The following is a 16769-nucleotide window of genomic DNA, read 5'->3' on the forward strand; positions in this document are numbered from 1 at the left end:
AATTAATTTCTTTAATTTTACACCCTTCATGCACATTGACATCAGTCTCCGGTCTGTGTGTGTGTGTGTGTGTGTGTGTGTAGATGGAAAGTACGGCTCTAGACCCTGAGCTCTATTACAGCCCCCATTTTATTACCCATTACCAGTGGGGTCATTAGAGGGGAGAGGGATTGTACTCTTCTTAACCTATTGATCACAGTAACTACTGGTGTTTAATCCTCCACTGAACGAGCTGCGATCTGTTTAAGCTACGCGAGGGCACTTAAACTGAAAAATATCACCACAGCCAATGCAACCGGGCCACTTCACAATCGTGAGAGACAGGGAGAGATGGAAAGGATGTTTTCCATTCGCAGACCCATTTCTCTCTCTTTCTTTGACAAGAAGCGTGGAGGAGGACCATAAAGGAAACAATGAACGGGAATAAGTGGCTCTCGTCATAGAGGAGAGAAAGATAACGTATATATCTAAAGCATGGTTGTGATTCAATATCACTTTTCATCACTCACTCGCATGTCTGAGAGAATCTGGAACATTCAGTGGTTTTTCTGAAACATCAGAATTTATATGGGGGGGGGGGGGGGTAAAAGAGGAAGGCAAATTTGTCATTTATCAATTTAGAAATTTATGAAGTGTGTACACAGGTGTAAACGTTACACACTCACACACGCATCAATAAAAAGCACTGACACCTGACTTTAGGCAATGTGATATCATTGGATTGCTGACCACTCTCTCACACACACACACACACACACACACACACACACACACCCCTACTTGCATGCCAATACATGAAAATATCAGCAATAATATTATTATTATATATATAATAATATTTTTAAATATTTCACTTTGTTTTCACTATGACATTACACATCACATAACAATCCACTTGTACAGATACCCTATTTCACATTATATATCTCATCCATAAAATGCCCCATTCTTTGTAGAGATCTCTATCAGGCTCACAGCAAACAGAAGAAGGAAAAAAATATGTTCAAGAGCAGTCTACAAAGGCTACCTGCTCACAGTGCATTCCCTTTAGTGTGTGTCTGTGTGTGTGTGCACGAGTGTGTGTGTGGAGGGGAGGGCACATGAAGAAAAGGACACTAGCAGGGCAAATGCTAGCCTAATGAGAAAACATCTGACACCCATCTGACTCACTGATACTGTCTTAATGAACACTGTGTGCCCACAAGAGCGAAAAGGCTCTGACACAGAGCGAGAGAGAGAGAGAGAGAGAGAGAGAGAGAGAGAGGAGAGAGAGAGAGAGAGAGCGAGAGAGAGAGCGCGAGAGAGAGAGCGCGCGAGAGAGAGCGAGAGAGAGGAGAGAGAGAGAGAGAGAGAGAGAGAGAGAGAGAGAGAGAGAGAGAGAGCGAGGAAGACTCTCTTGGTGGCAGTGTCAATTAAGATGAATGGAGTGAAAAGTGAAAATGAAAAGTGGGAAAGACTTCAATGAAAAGCATCTTAAAAAAATGCTGAAGTGGCCGCACAGTGCACAGGTTCGAGAGGGCGAAAATGCTAGGGAAAAAAAGAAAAGAAAACAAAACAAAACAAAAAAAAAACAAAAAAAATAAAATAAAAATTTAATGCTCCCTGGTGTCGTCTTGTTTTGTCAAGACATCAAACGGAATGGTGAAGAGCAACAGAACAAGCCCTTGAGAAATCAGAAGAGCCTGTGCTGCGTTTGAAGCCGGCGTGCGCTTTACCTTTGTCTGCGTGGACTCGGACGTGAGCGCCACTCGACTCTGAGAGGTTGCACGTACCGAGCGGAAACGAGGATTTCACACTCCGCCTCGCACCACGGCCGAGCAAACTGGCGTAATTAACCAGCGACAAGGATGGAATGGCTCGTTTACATCACATGTTTATTGGAAAGCAGGAGATATAGCAGCAGTTTAAGATTACTCAAAGGCGTATATACATGCATACAGAAACACACACATTATTATATATAATATACATATAAGTGTGTACAAAAATAAATTATTATTATTATTATTATCAACAACAATAATAATAACAATAATAATAATAATAAATTTCTATTTAATAAAAAAATGACATCCATATACATTAGCTTGGGAATGAAGAAATTTGCTGGATTGAATTCACCTTTAAAGCTCGTAATAAACAAATAAAAAAAAATAAACAAATAAATAAATTAAAACTAAAGCTCATGTTTTGATAGGAGAGAGTTATTTTGGTAAACTCTCCTACAAAGAAGAGGGTTTGAGGAATAATCACACTAAATCACTCAAGTTCCACTGAACAGAGTGTACTCTTTCTGCTGCTCAGGGCCTTCCATACACACACACACACACACACACACACACACCCTATAGTTCTCTATTAGTTGTGTTCTTGTGTTAGTTCACACACAGCGTGCACTTTTAACACAGCACATGAAACTTTCACTCTAACTAATCATGTGGTCACTCTGAGGTTGTTGTTCCTTCAGATAAAAAAAAAGATATTTTATATATATATATATATATATATATATATATATATATATATATATATATATATATATATATATATATATATATATATATATATATAAAAATACAGTACAATACTTTCGACTCTGTCTATCCTAGCCTACAAAACAGGGCTCTCTCACTACTCAATCTTTTCTATTTTACCCTAACAACTATTTAACATCATTTCTATTTGACCGACTCGACAAGCTTTACGCAACACCGCATGTGCTGTCAGACGCGTTACTGGCATTGTCAGAAATTTAATTAAGATCACAAGACTCGCAAATCCTCCCCTCCATCAAACAGAGAATTTGCTGCGAGACAATAGCCGTCACGTCCAGCGCGCAGATAGTTTCCATTCCCTGCCACGGCACAACGGCCACGACGCTAATCCACGTCTCCATGACGCCAGACGATGGCTGAGCCGAACCTCGTCTCGTTCTGATTTATGCCCGTGTTGTGATGTTTGTCTTTTCAGAGGCGTGAATCCAATTAGCACTGATAACAGAGGGGAGACACCGCTGTCGGCTGGCGGGAGCTGATTGAAAAAGATGAAGACGGATCAAATCTCTGTCTGGCCCACGTGAAATTTACTGCTGGATCATGTAGTTAAAAATAATATGATGATAATTAAAGAATATGACGGACGACTACTTCGCGTTCCAGTTCACAAACAACTGCTGGCAAAAGTTGCCTGAGCAAACGGAGAGACTTTTTTTTTGCTACAAATCCTAAAATTGTCAGGAGCACATCCTGCGAGAGGGTGAAGAAGCAAAAGAGTGTCGAACCTGAGGAAACAAACGCTCTCTGGGCCTTTTTCTTCTAGAGTATTAAGGGTGTGAGGGAACAGAAGGGAACAGCTGGCACCGTGTTTGTGTCACTGCCGAGTTATTCTCAATTTTCTACAGATGCTGCAGACTTGAAGACACAGACATGTGCTTGTATTTTGCCTTGCGAACACGCACTCTCACGCTGCTGTAGGACATGCATTTGTGCCATGCAGCAGAAATGACAGGTGTTAGCGGTGTCATGCCGTGTTGACGTACAGCACAAATGCAGGCAGAACTCTAAAGCGCTGCTGATGAACAATAAATCAACTCTGATTACACAGTGCCAGCGCAATCATCTGTCTCTTACTTGTCCCTAAAGCATGAGGCGCAGCTGTGGAGTATTAGCCCTCAGACCTCACCGGGGCTTCGTCTATAGTTTCCACACACACACACACACACACACACACACCTTTACGCACTCTCTCTCCCCTTTGCTTGCCTCCCACTCGCTCTCGCTGCTTCTCCATGTCCCAGCGCAGCACCCTGCTGCCAGTCTAAACACTGACGCTGCACTGCAATCACAGGCTACAAGTATAAAATGAGCAGCTGACAGCTTTAGCACTTCAAGATCGCGAGAAAGAAATGTAATAACAGCATGCCGACAGTGAAATTACGTGCAATATTTATTTCTCGTCTTCATGCGAGATCTAAAGGGATTTTAAATCGAGCAAATTCAAACAGTGAAAAGTTTCTAAGGAGAGTGAGTGAGTGAGTAAAGAAAGTAAGTTGGTTACATAGCCCTGCAACTTTGCCACACATTCTTGTGCCCTCGTCCCATGCCGTTGCCACATCTACACACACTCTCTCTCCCTCTCTCTCACACACACACACACACACAGTACAGTGGCATGCTACCCTTGTTCACCTCTTAGGGTTGGCAGAGCCCTTTTAACCTCCAGCCTTTCTCACTTACTATGCAAGTACACACATGCGCACACACACACACACACACCCCACACACACATAGGCATTTATGGCATGCTGGTTATACTATTTTAGGCTACTGCAAATTTTCAGAAATCAAGCTCATTTCTAGTATAGGTCACACACACACACACTTTTTTTTAACTGAACCCTAGTTACTTTCCAAGTCAGCAATCTACTTGAGGAAAACAAATAAACAATACACAACCAAACAACTAGAAAAACACAGAGACAAATTCATCAAAACATCACAATGGAGAGTAGGAAAAACAACAACAACAACAACAACAACAACAACAACAACAACCACCACCACCACTGTAGCAGCATCTCCACACATGTGCTCCCAAAAGCAGAAGTGAGCGCTGAGTGTGTTTTATTCTACAGGTGATGAGGGGGTCCCATCTGAGCCGAGTCTGACTCCACAGCAAGCCAACATAAAAATGCTCAAATTACACATTACACCTCCACATGCACACACGCCCACACATTCTCCTTTTCCCAGGAAAATTAAATTGTTCTTTCTAAAAGGAAAAGCAGAGAAAAAAGAAAGCAGACAGAATTAGAGAATCAATCATATTGACAAACCTGACAAACTCCATTTAGCTGGCAGGGTAAACAGAGGCAGAGCGCCGGGGCCGTTCAGAGAATCGCGGAAGACGAGAGAAGCGGAGACTCGGAGCGTAGCGCGCGGGAGGGAGAGAGAGAGAGAGAGAGGGAGAGAGAGAGAGAGAGCAGGAGAGAGAGGTGTTTACAGCAGGAGCATGTGTGTCAGTGTGTGTGTGTGTGTGTGTGTGTGTGTGAGCGTCTGTGTGTGTGTATGTGTGTGTGCTGTCGCGTCTCAAGCCTTCTTCCCGGGGATATGGACAGATTGCATGCGCGAGGTTGCTGCCCGACTGACAAGATACAAAACTATCCAATCAACCACGCCCTTTCTCCACCAATCACAAGCTGAGCTCTAAACATAATCAATTCAAATGGGGACACAAGCAGCAGCGGGGGCCGCCGCAGGCTGTGTGTATGTGTGTTGTGGATGGGGGGGTGGGGGGTGCAGGTGAAACAATGTCTTTGTGTGGGCCACTAAAAGAGAGAGAGAAAAAAAACAAGACAGAAAAGAAAAGAAAGAAAAAAAAAAAAAAGGAACTGCTGTTGACGGCTGTTAACCCTTTGACCCCGGTGGGGGTTCAGTGTGTGCTCGTGAAACAATGAAGCTCTGAAGAAGGGAGTCTCTTTAATTAAACAACAGATAACTAAACACAACTATCTGGCTCTGAGAGAGAGAGAGAGAGAGAGAGAGAAAGACAGAGAGAGAGAGAGAGAGAGAGAGAGAGAGAGAGAGAGAGAGGTGGGAGGTGGTGATGAGGGGTTGGAGTGCAAAGAAAAGAAAGGAAGGAGCTACCTTTCTATCAGTCTCATTGTTCAAGTTTACAACAGGCAGCAATGACAGAAACGCTGCATTTGTTATGGCAGGGGGTCGTTTTATTAATGCAGAACTGAACTGACATCATCACACTTATGGTGAAGTCGCCGGATTATGGACGTGCGTCCGTTCCGACGGAATGAAATATCAGTATATGGTATAGAATCTCCCCCGGGGAGGAGTAAAAGGTGTTGTGTGCTGTGTAAACGTGCTAACTGAAAAGGCCCAGCCTTTTTCAAACACAGCTGACTAAAATCCCACTCAGACATGAAGACTTCCTTACACGTGAATCATCCTGACCACATGGATGTCCACTGGTATGCTTCACACAGTAGCAGGAAGAAAGGAACGGCGAGCGTCTGAAGACGTCACTGTTTCGCCTTGGAGCGAAACCTTAGAGGTCACACGTGCGCTTACGTATCATCCCACTCGCAACTTATTGCAAAAAAAAAAAAAAAAAAAAGCAGGAAAAAAGGAACATGGTTCTGCCCCCTACTGGCTTAATCTGTCTCACAAAATATGAGTCCACATTAGAAGGAAGGATTGATTGCACTCATTTTCTCTCGGCACTGAAGAACAGTGGTTATTTTAGACATGATGTAGCGCCAGCGTCTTTCTCTCCCAGCTACTGGAATGCTGCTGCTCCTGTTATTACGCTGCTGTTCCATTATTGACTCTACTATTACAAGACAATTGTGCTCTTGTGTTATTAGCTATTATTAGAACATTAAATTTTAATATGTAATTCAAACTGTCGTTTATATAAATATAGGAATTTCATGCATGCAATGGATTATTGCTATATTAAATTAAATCTACTCTCATTACTGGGGGGGAAAAAAAAAATCATGTGATTAGCATTAAGCTGTAATGAGAGTAAACACAGAGTGCTACTAATAGATATAATCAAGTTTTGTTGTTTTTTTGTTTTGTTTCGATGTAAAACAAAATCCTCAGCACAATTCTGAATGCTGTGCACCCACATTGCAAATGCATAAGCAAAAATGAAACCCGCAAAAAAAAACACAGAAACAAAGCACAAACGGCAAACTACTCACCAAACTACTGCAACAGATCATGTTTATGGCTCTGATTCTCCATGCCTGACCTCCTCGTGATAAACACACGGTAGCGTATGAACAAAAATTCCGTCGTAGGTAGACAAATTCTTACGCCTTTCTTCACGTAATGGATATCATTATCAAGTTTCATATTCCACTGTATGGAAAACACTGCAACGAGTAAATGTTTAAACTGTGAGCGCTCAGATAAATAAGTTTAATGCGGAAAATAATGCATATAGGAACTTGCTTTTTCCTGCTTAATGGAAACTGCACAGTGAAGATCACTGCTTATTTTTACAGACACAAAAATGTGGCATTAGACAGATGGCATAAGAGATTTTTTAAAAGATCATGCTTGGGATTTTTTGAAGTGAAGAATTGTGCTAAAAAGGCTGAAGATTCAAGTGAACTTTACCGGCTCGAGAGTGTATCTGAGTATAATTGTGCCAAGGCTTACATGCACGGTATAAATGCCTTGCTCTGATTATGATTCATAGGCAACAATAAAGTGACTGTACCAAGCTCCGCCTCCTCTTTAATCCACCAATCCCGAACAAGCGCTCTTCCTGGCCGACCTACATAAATTATTGACTGAAAGACCTCAAGTGTCAAAACTGACATATCTTAATGAATAAGCAAATGAAAGAAAGACTCTTCATTGTGTCTCTGACAAGCACCACAAAGACACACACACACACACACAGAGTGAAGCGAGCCAAGACTTTGGGCAATCCTGCATGAAAGCATGCACACACTAGTACACACAAGAAGTGCCCGTGCGTACACCCGCAAATACCTACACTTACACATTTGATCAACACACACTCGCACACACACTTGGCCATGCCCCGTCTTCTCCCCGGGGTAGCATGTGGGCATATTCCCAATAAAACACCTTCTTAGCAGTAATAGGCCACTGTTCTCATTTCAGTGCTCCCAGAGGCCTCATGATAAATTTAGCAGATCGAGTCTGCGCTGTTCTTTTGCACTTCCTCCCTCTTGCTTCTCTTAAAGTAAAAAAAAAAAAAAAAAAAAAAACCCATAAATAAGATAATGTCATCCCTACAGCTCCGTCCGGTTCTGATACGTAAGATCAGATCCTGAGCAGGTAAAGCACTGTACTGCGCGTGAGCTCGGACTGTCGCCTGCCTCGCGAAGCCAAGGTCGGTGCGTCCGGCATTAACAAAGACAAATGACATTATTATGTTGGAAATGTCTGATGTAAAAACATATGGCATAACCATTAACAATGCTGTCGTTCTCAATTGGAATGTAAGCAGCCGTCATTGGATGTATGCTATGTTTAAAAGCGTCTGTCTCTTGGAAGAAGGACCTTTCCTCCTGCGGAAAGAACATTTTTAATCTCTCCTCTGACTAAACTAAATCTGCTGTTTACTTAAAGAGGGCTGAACTGAGCAGGTGTGAAATTTAACAGCTAACAGCTGGTGCTCAGGGCAACAACCTTCATCACACACACACACACACACACACACAAAAGTTTTGCATTAGTCATTTCCTACTATTTTAGATTAATAGTGAATAATAATGATAATATTACCAGTATGAAATAATTAGAATTTAGTGAATGTTCACATATGAACAAAATTATTTCTGTATAAATTCTTTAACTCCAAGAGAATTAAAAAAACAAAATGTGCTGAAATGAGTCGGTTCAAACTTTTCTTTTTTTTTTTATTTTATAAACATTACATACATCAATTCTTTTAATATAATAAGTAATAATGAAAGAACCCGCTGTTTTTTCCCCCTTAGTAATTAACTTGTACAGTTAGAATATTTAAAACGATCGATGTCACAAACAACCCAAATGAATGATTTCGATTTGTTCGGTCCAGACCGGCGGTTTTGCACTACAATATTAAAATCGCAATTTTCTTAGCAATTTTCAAGCCGTTTGCCTTTCTTCAAGTTCTCGCTCACCCGTGGTTTTCACTTAGTCAAAGCGGGAGGTTTTTTTTTCTCAGTGCCGTACAGGATAAATTGGGTGGGTGGGGAAAGTTTGTTTTCTTCATTACATTGTGATTGATTCATAGTGCGCAAATTATTGACTCATGTGCTATTTATGGAATCCTTATCAAAAAAATTCCTATTTGTAGAAGAAAAAAAAAAATGCGACCATATTTGAATAAGAGGAGATTCAGTCAGCAAAAGCTTCGACTTTTTTGGTTTTTTTAAATAAATAACAGGTGTTGTATTATACAGAATTCGACTGAAGTGAGTCATTGTTATATTGCACGCAAAAACAGACACGTACCTGATTTCCTAGCGCAGAATCGACCTTAACAAATACAAAACACGTCATGGTGTTGGAACGCGTGTGGTAAATACTCACTTAGCTTATATTTCTACTGACAGATGACAACCTCAGGAGATGCAATGACTGGAAAAAGGTGATGTAGGAACAGACAGAACAAACAGAAACACACAGACACAAAGTGAGAGAGATACAATCACAAAGTGATAGACAGTAGTGATCAAAAGAGAAATGTTTTGTTTCTCTTAAAGAAAAAGAAAAGAAAAGAAAAACACACTACTACTCAACTATGCCCTCCAACAACAAGTCTTCTTGAGCCTCATCCACAACTTCCTCGCACAGTAGCTGGTATTTCTGTCACGTGTATCTCCACCAACCGCTACCAAGATCAATTTCACTATCCATACAACACAATCACACACACGACACTCCTTAAACACACACGACCCTGTTAGCCGTACAAACAGCTGTGGACATCTATTTAGAAGCGGCCCCCAAAGCACAGACGAATCGCTGGTGCAGTCGCAGGGGCACGCTTCGTGTAGAGTGGCGGGACACACGAGGCAGTACTTGAGGGAAGAACCGATAGGAAGATGAGGAGGGGGTGTAGGGGTAGGAGATGTGTTATGGGAATGCTGCAGGGAGAAATCATTACGGCTAAAATGAAAAGGTCTTGAAAATGGCACTGCAACTTTAAGAGGTGACAGTAATCTGATGGCTGAGTGCGAGATGACTTTATCCCGACAGCGGCGTCCAGAGCGGTCCCTGACGTGCCGCTTGCATTAAGCGTAATGCGTTCGTACAATATGACAAGGCAAAACAAGACGCGCAAGAGCAGGAAAATGATGTGCCGCTACAGCTCTGGATGGAACGACCCGAAAGCGTCATGAGGGAAGACGTGCACAGGCACACACCCAAACACACACATTCCATGTGAGGACTGACATTTATTAATGCAGCTAATTAAATCTGAACCATACATAAACTAAACCTAATCCTAATCCCTAACCTTCACCTCAGTAAGCAAAAAAAAAAAAAAAAAAAAAGCAAACCTTCTGACTTTGAACAAAAGCCGTTTCTATAAATGTGGGGACCAGCCAAATACCATCAGCCAAACCCTAAGGTCAGATATTCCAATCACTGTGGGGACATAAGATCCCTGCCAGTTTATACAAACAAGATATCCTACATGTGTGATGATGTTCTGGCTGTGGATGACTTCAAGCAGCGCGTTATTCTGACTGAAAACTAGGCAGGCCAGCTTGCTTTATGATCAGGATCAGCCCTGTTAGCTCTTTCGAGGGCAACGTTCTTTTAACTTTCTCTCCTCATTTCCTCTCGCTGGCCTCTCCTCAGCTGGACTGAGCACGTCGGTGCTGCTGGATCCGTCTGGAAGCTCTGGCCCAGCTCCAGAGAACCCCAGCAAACCGCACTGCTAATGGCTTACAGATTGCAGCACCGTGGTGTACATGTGTCAGGACAATACCATGGGTCTCTGACAAAAAAAAGAATAGAGCAAAAAAAAAAAGAAAAAGCGTCAGGCCACAGTACTGTGTCATGTAGCGCTCTGTGAAGGAGTGTGTGTGTGTGTGGGTGTGGGTTGGCGCAGTAAATATACTCGGCTTCCATCTTCATGAAAGGACATTATCATTTGACCCCACTTGGCCTGGTGGAAACTGTATACGGTCATGAGAGACAGAGACCGCCGGAGTGTAAGTGCCAGGGAAAATAAATAGATGTTCCTTTGCTAAAATAGCCCTGTGCATTTGTAAATGGCATCTGCTGCATTTTTAGGGGAAAAAAAAAACATCAAAATGCCAATTGCATTCTCTCCTCCTCCAAAGATGAATGCAATATGTACTGTATAGAAAATCATTCTGCCTTCACGTCTTCCCTGTACGAACTCCACAAACAGGGGAAGTCATAAAACCTCATTAAAGAAAAAAAAAAAATAAAAAAATAGCTTTTCCTGGTTTTCAGTAGCAGTATCAGCACCAGCAGTATCCTGGAGACCGAACTAAGAATAATCCATTCACAAAGCCGGCTTACTGTTTACCTTCATGTTTCTGTAAAAGTGGAGAGCTTCACCCAAGATATCTAAGCACATGCTTGTGAGACAGATGAACATGTTTAGCTTGTTCTTTAGTCCTCTAGACAAAAAGCATGAAAAGCTCACGCTCACGTGTAAGTTTATAAGAGCGGAGTTCATATTTATTCATGACCAAAAAAAAATAAATAAATAAATATATATATATATATATATATATATATATATGCTACCCCAGTTTGGAATCGTGGTCATATTTTTTATATATATATATATATATATATATATATATATATATATATATATAAAAAAAATATGACCACGATTCCAAACTGGGATAATCTGAGAGGTTTTCCACCAGCGGTGGTCTGACTCCTGTCGGTGTAACGTCATCAACGCAGCTGCATGTCATATAATCCTCCGTAGGCGCTGCCTGCTTTCCCATCATCCCGTGCGGCGCCACACGGTTAACCCTGCCATCTCTTCTGCTGCTTTCTCTATCTGCTTTCTTTTTTCCCCTCTTTCTTTCTCCTGGTTCCACCGAGAGGGTGGACTATCAACGAGGGTCTGCAAGTGTTGTTTCTAATTACCTATTTCTCCACTCCTGATCCTGTGGCGGGTATAATTAGTTACCTGGGGCTGCAATCCAATTTGAAGTGATGACAAGAGAGTGATCCATGAAAAAGTAATAAGTTAAATCCAATTTCAGACTGCCTCTAATTAAATGCACATGGAACTAATGACTCAAACCCTAGCATTTCGGTGATAACCGTAATTAGCAAAGAGGGAGTTGCACTCGTTCTGTCTGTCTCTCTCTCTCTCTCTCTCTCTCTCTCTCTCTCTCTGCTATAGGTGTGGCAGGAACGTGGCATGGATTCCTTTTAATTACTTGTGTCATTTTTTCTGCTCATGTTATCATTTTTGATTAGTCTTGTACACGTCAATCCCCAGCTTCTGTCTGTCAGCGTGAAAGGCGAGTGTTTAGCATTGTCGGGTAAATGAGGGCACGTGAAAAAAAGTGACTAGTAGCTAAGACTTGAGGAAACTTTTTTTTTTTCTACACAAGTCAGGAACCAAGATCCACTTCTCACTTTCTAACTGTAAGCATTTCGACTATTAGATCCAGTTCTGTGAATTCTGATGAGTTTACAATCGGTGATGTAATGCCTGGGAGATATGACGAGCAATGATGTCACAACACGCTGCTTTGAGAGCTCGTAATATCTTTTTTTTACATGAACTGATAAAGCGTTTTTCTTTAATGTTCCTCCGAATTTGCTTATTATTATACATTTGTGTAGACATTAAATAGTCATTCATTTTTTTTTTTTACAGCGAATTCTGATGCACATAGTGACATGTTGTATTGTCCAGCACTAACCATTATAGCCATTGATCAGATACCGTGGCGACAAAGTATTAGGGAATTTCCCTGTAAAAGCAGAGTATCATACTGTTGTTAGGTTATTACTGGTCACTGGACTGGCCAGACTTCAAAGCAAGCTTGAGGTAATAAGAATGTAAACTGGTATCGTGATTATTAATTGATGTGAAACTGAGCAAAAACCCCTGAATGATTCAGCTAAAAAAGGCTTTATAAACAGTTTGCGAGTGCATGCAGCTTGCTGACTGAGATCGGGGAAGCGTGTGTATGTGTGTGTGTGTGTGTGTTGTGGTGAGGGTAACCCAGGGCAGCCATGTTTGTAGGCAACGGTGTATGCTGGTAGTGTGGAGATGACAGTGATGTGACTAAGAGCAAGCTGCATCATCGTATGTAGCATCATACCCGAACGCGACCGAAAACTTTCATCACACTGTGAAGATCATACAGATTATGAGCAAGGCTACTGAAGACGCAACAACAAACAACACCGGACATCAACAGAAGCTTGACTAGGGTAAACACAGAAACCAACAACACCGGACATCAACAGAAGCATGACCAGGGTAAACACAGAAACCAAAACTTAACACATGGTAGTGTGACGTGTAACGTGTAAGGTCATGTGACATGCAAGGGGCTGATGGGTAATGCAATCAAGTGCTGATTTTCTGACACAGTAGAACTTTGCTGTCTTTGGCACACACACACACCCATGTCCAAAACATCCTTTTGCGGTTCTTAAACGCTTCTTAACAAGTAAAGCTATCTTGAGTACAGCCAATTCAAACACCATTGAAAACAATTCCAATGTTTCAAAGGATTTTGCTCATTTCTTGAAATAAACGGTTACATTTCTAGAAAGAAATGAATCATCTGCCAAGAGAGTCAGATGATTTTGCACAATTTTAAATGAGCAATCATTAGTAATTAGTAAGAAATGAATGCTCTATATTTGTCATATAATTCTCTCACATTGAGGAGGTTTTTCAGTTGTAAAGGCATTTGACGAGTTTATTTATTCTATAGCCGGCGTTACCTGTGTCAGGTATGCTTAGAAGAAAAAAAAAACCTTGTGAACTGGATCAAGAACTAGGTCTTTATTTTCCATGGTTCAACAAGCGGGGGTTTTTCCCCTCAGAAACCACTCATTATATGGATAATTATGTTCCACTGTTTTATTAAACAGCTTCACGTTAAGGTCTTAATTAAGCGGCTGGTGTATTACCAGGAGACTCTATAAACAATGCGATGTGCACGGATGTGGGCAACATGCTGAAGCGATGGTATGAGCAGAACAACAAACCCAATTAAAGCGGAGGCTAAGACAGAAGAGAGACGCGCATTCATTTGCGCTTCTGAGTGGCATGAGGAGAAAAATGCGATCCCGGTTTTTTTCTGTTTTGGTTTTTTTTTTTTTTTTTTAATAAATGCTTATAACAGATTGTTTACCGGCTGCTTAGCAACTGACCTACACCGTGTAGAAGAGATGCATCTTTGGATAAAGGGTACTATAAACACACATACACACAGATATGCATATGCACACACACACACACACACACAGAGCCAAGCTGTCTTTTCCAGAGGCCTGAGTGTCAGGTTGGCTGTGGTCTCTGTATTCATTAATAAATTTGAATTTTAAATGGGGCTTTGTGCCTTCTTCTTGTGGGTGTAAGGTCCTGGCCACCAGAATCTACTTTTCATGACCTCCAACTCGCTAGACTTGAGGAAGCTTTCGGTTTGATCCACATCCTGACAAATACGCGCACAATGGAAAGGTCAACCTAGCCATATTTTATCCATTTATTTCCCCAAGACACATCACCACAAAGCTTTGATTAGACACTGAAGATACGCGCTCATTAAAAAACACCTACCCCTATGGAGAAGTCCTCTATAGACGCATATATGCAAGAGCGCTGGGTATTAATTACCAAATATGCCCCGGAGTCGTTTGCTATTTTTGCTGTGAAACAAACAACACCCTCCTTGTTCAAACAGGGATAAAGATCTGACAGAGAGCGTGCAGAGGCGAAAGAGAAGGCCTGGAATGAGTGCAAATATTGAATCAGACATCACAAGTTGGACTTGTTTAAAAATGATAGCGGATGGGGAAATAAAGAGGGCCGGATTTGTTTTGCATGACAAAGGCTAGACAAATAGAAGCCCCAGATCTGAGATGGGGGACGAGCGGCATCTGCTCTGTAGCGCTTCCTGTTGCTGTTGGTAGGAGGTATACGGTGCTGTACGGTGGGGGAACAAGAGACTTTCAGGGCTTCTTTGTATAGTGTCAGAAGTTCCTCACGTCCTATTGCAGGACAGGAGACTCATGAAAAAAACCCCCGACCAGTACACTAAAATCAAGAGCTACTAGTTACATACTAGTTACAAGATATCAGATCTTTGAGGTTAGAGGTAGAACCCATTCATTCACATTTTGCTTCACACACACGTACGCTCATGCAAAGAGACACGAGGCTTGCCAAAAAAAGCTGTAAAGAATCCTGAAAGAGGAATCTGTCAGAAGTGTGTCACAGGCTGCGGTTGATCATGGCATAGTTGCATTTCGAGTGATATCTGTACCAGAGCATGAGCTCATGAGCTGTGTAGTAAAGTGCAGTCAACAGCCACTGGCCTGCCAAGTTTAATTTCCTGTTTATCTAGCACTGACTGGTACGAGCTGTGCTACAAATAACACATGGAGAACGCAAATAAAAATAAAACACGAGCATAGATACGCACAAACACACACGTACACATGCACCCTTTTCACCCCCGCATATGTGCCGTCTGATACATGTCTGATATGTTCTTTAGGTAAAGGCAGAAAAAAAAACAGCACAGGACATTGAGCTATGTTACATGTACACATGTATAAGCGTGTAGATTAAAAAGTGAAAGTGTCTTACCTGCAGTGCAGGCTGTTTCTCGTTGTTTTTGGGAGACTTGATAGCCCCACTCTGCTGCTGCTGCTGCTTAAGAAGGAGTTGTCTTGCAACCTGTAGAGCCTGGAACAAATTAAGAAAAAAATAAATAAATAATAAGGTTAAGAAAAAAAACAAAAACAAAAAAAGAATAGCCTTATAGCTTTCCAACTTCCATATCTCTATAAGCCAAATGACAGCATGTTCAAGGCTTCAAGTAGATAGCGAAACAAACGGACCTTTCTGCTCCTCATCCTGACTGCTTGCTAACAAATTTACATAGTTTCATTTTGTTGCACATGGAGAACAGTAACAAGCTGACAAAGCAAACAGCTGTGGAAAGATGAACACACACACACACACAAAGGGAACAAAATTGATAGTGAGCAGCTAGCAGGAACTACGCTCCGTTTAAAACCGTACACTTCTAATAAACAAGAGATCTGAATGTCCATTAGCAGTTGTTTAACTTCTATCTTTATTTCCGTCTCATTCCTTATTTCTTTTCCTAGCCCCGGTTTATAAAACAAATAAAAGGTTTATTGCCGCTCCAGAGATCTGTTATAGGATGCGGCCTTCTGAGTGGAAAACAAAATACAGTGGAGTCACATGTTTATTGCTCTGGCTACTCCCTCCACCCCTAACTCCCACCCCGGCAACGATAAATAATCAAACTTGCCATCCAGTACAAACAAAAGGCAGCGGCTATGCTGGGAAGAGAGAAAAAAAAAACAAAACGGTGTTCTGGTCGAGGCGAAAAAGCACTACTGATACCAAAAAAAAAAACGAACGCCACGTTCCCACAGTGTCTGGGGTAGATTCACACCTACACCAGAGAAACATCTGAGTAAATAACCAGCTTCATTCTTTCCATTATCCGTGCACACACACACACACACACACACACACACACACATAAATGACTCCCACGATTAAACAAATAGTCGTTGGAATGGTCCAAAAGCCCTGAAACTGCACCTCCGGCACTGCTCAGCCTCTCTGGTGTGCTGTTTGTTAAGTTTGTGTTAAGTGTGTGTGTGTGTGTGTGAGAGAGAGAGCGAGAGAGAGCGAGAGACAGAGACAGTACATAGACACATTTTCACTGCTTTTGTAAAGTAATGGTCACACTGGATATTGTAGTAAATCTCATGAAATGGTGCTTGTGCCAGCACCTGCTAACTGGAGCTTAGGAAATGTGTAATTTGTACTGAACAGCAAGCATCAACAGGATGAGTTGTGGGCATTCAGGGGGAGAAAAAAAAAAAAGTGTTATAACTGTAAACTGTAAAAAATGTTTCCTCATTTATAAGAAAAATGCTTCATGATACCACTACCATGTGGAGTGTCACACACATCAAGAACATCTGAACGTTTGATTTTTATTTTAAGGAGTCAGGCAAAAGTCTGAT

General features: G+C 41.6%; 1 protein-coding gene across 15 annotated transcripts in view; it reads right to left on the reverse strand.

The window, feature by feature from the left end:
• The window catches only part of foxp1b (forkhead box P1b), a 157811-nt gene that overhangs the window by 36184 nt on the left and 104858 nt on the right, over window positions 1-16769 (reverse strand). For 13 of the 15 annotated variants that reach the window (XM_058402844.1, XM_058402839.1, XM_058402837.1 and 10 more), the window contains one exon: window positions 15346-15444. In XM_058402844.1, coding sequence (XP_058258827.1) covers window positions 15346-15444 — 99 coding nt within the window. Of the gene's footprint in view, window positions 1-4834; window positions 5095-15345; window positions 15445-15599; window positions 15919-16769 lie in introns of those variants that run through there. The other 2 variants (XM_058402842.1, XM_058402843.1) reach the window with 2 other exon arrangements.

The sequence above is a fragment of the Hemibagrus wyckioides genome, linkage group LG11 (genome assembly GCF_019097595.1).
Source record: "Hemibagrus wyckioides isolate EC202008001 linkage group LG11, SWU_Hwy_1.0, whole genome shotgun sequence".
In the NCBI taxonomy this organism is placed as follows: Eukaryota; Metazoa; Chordata; class Actinopteri; order Siluriformes; family Bagridae; genus Hemibagrus; species Hemibagrus wyckioides.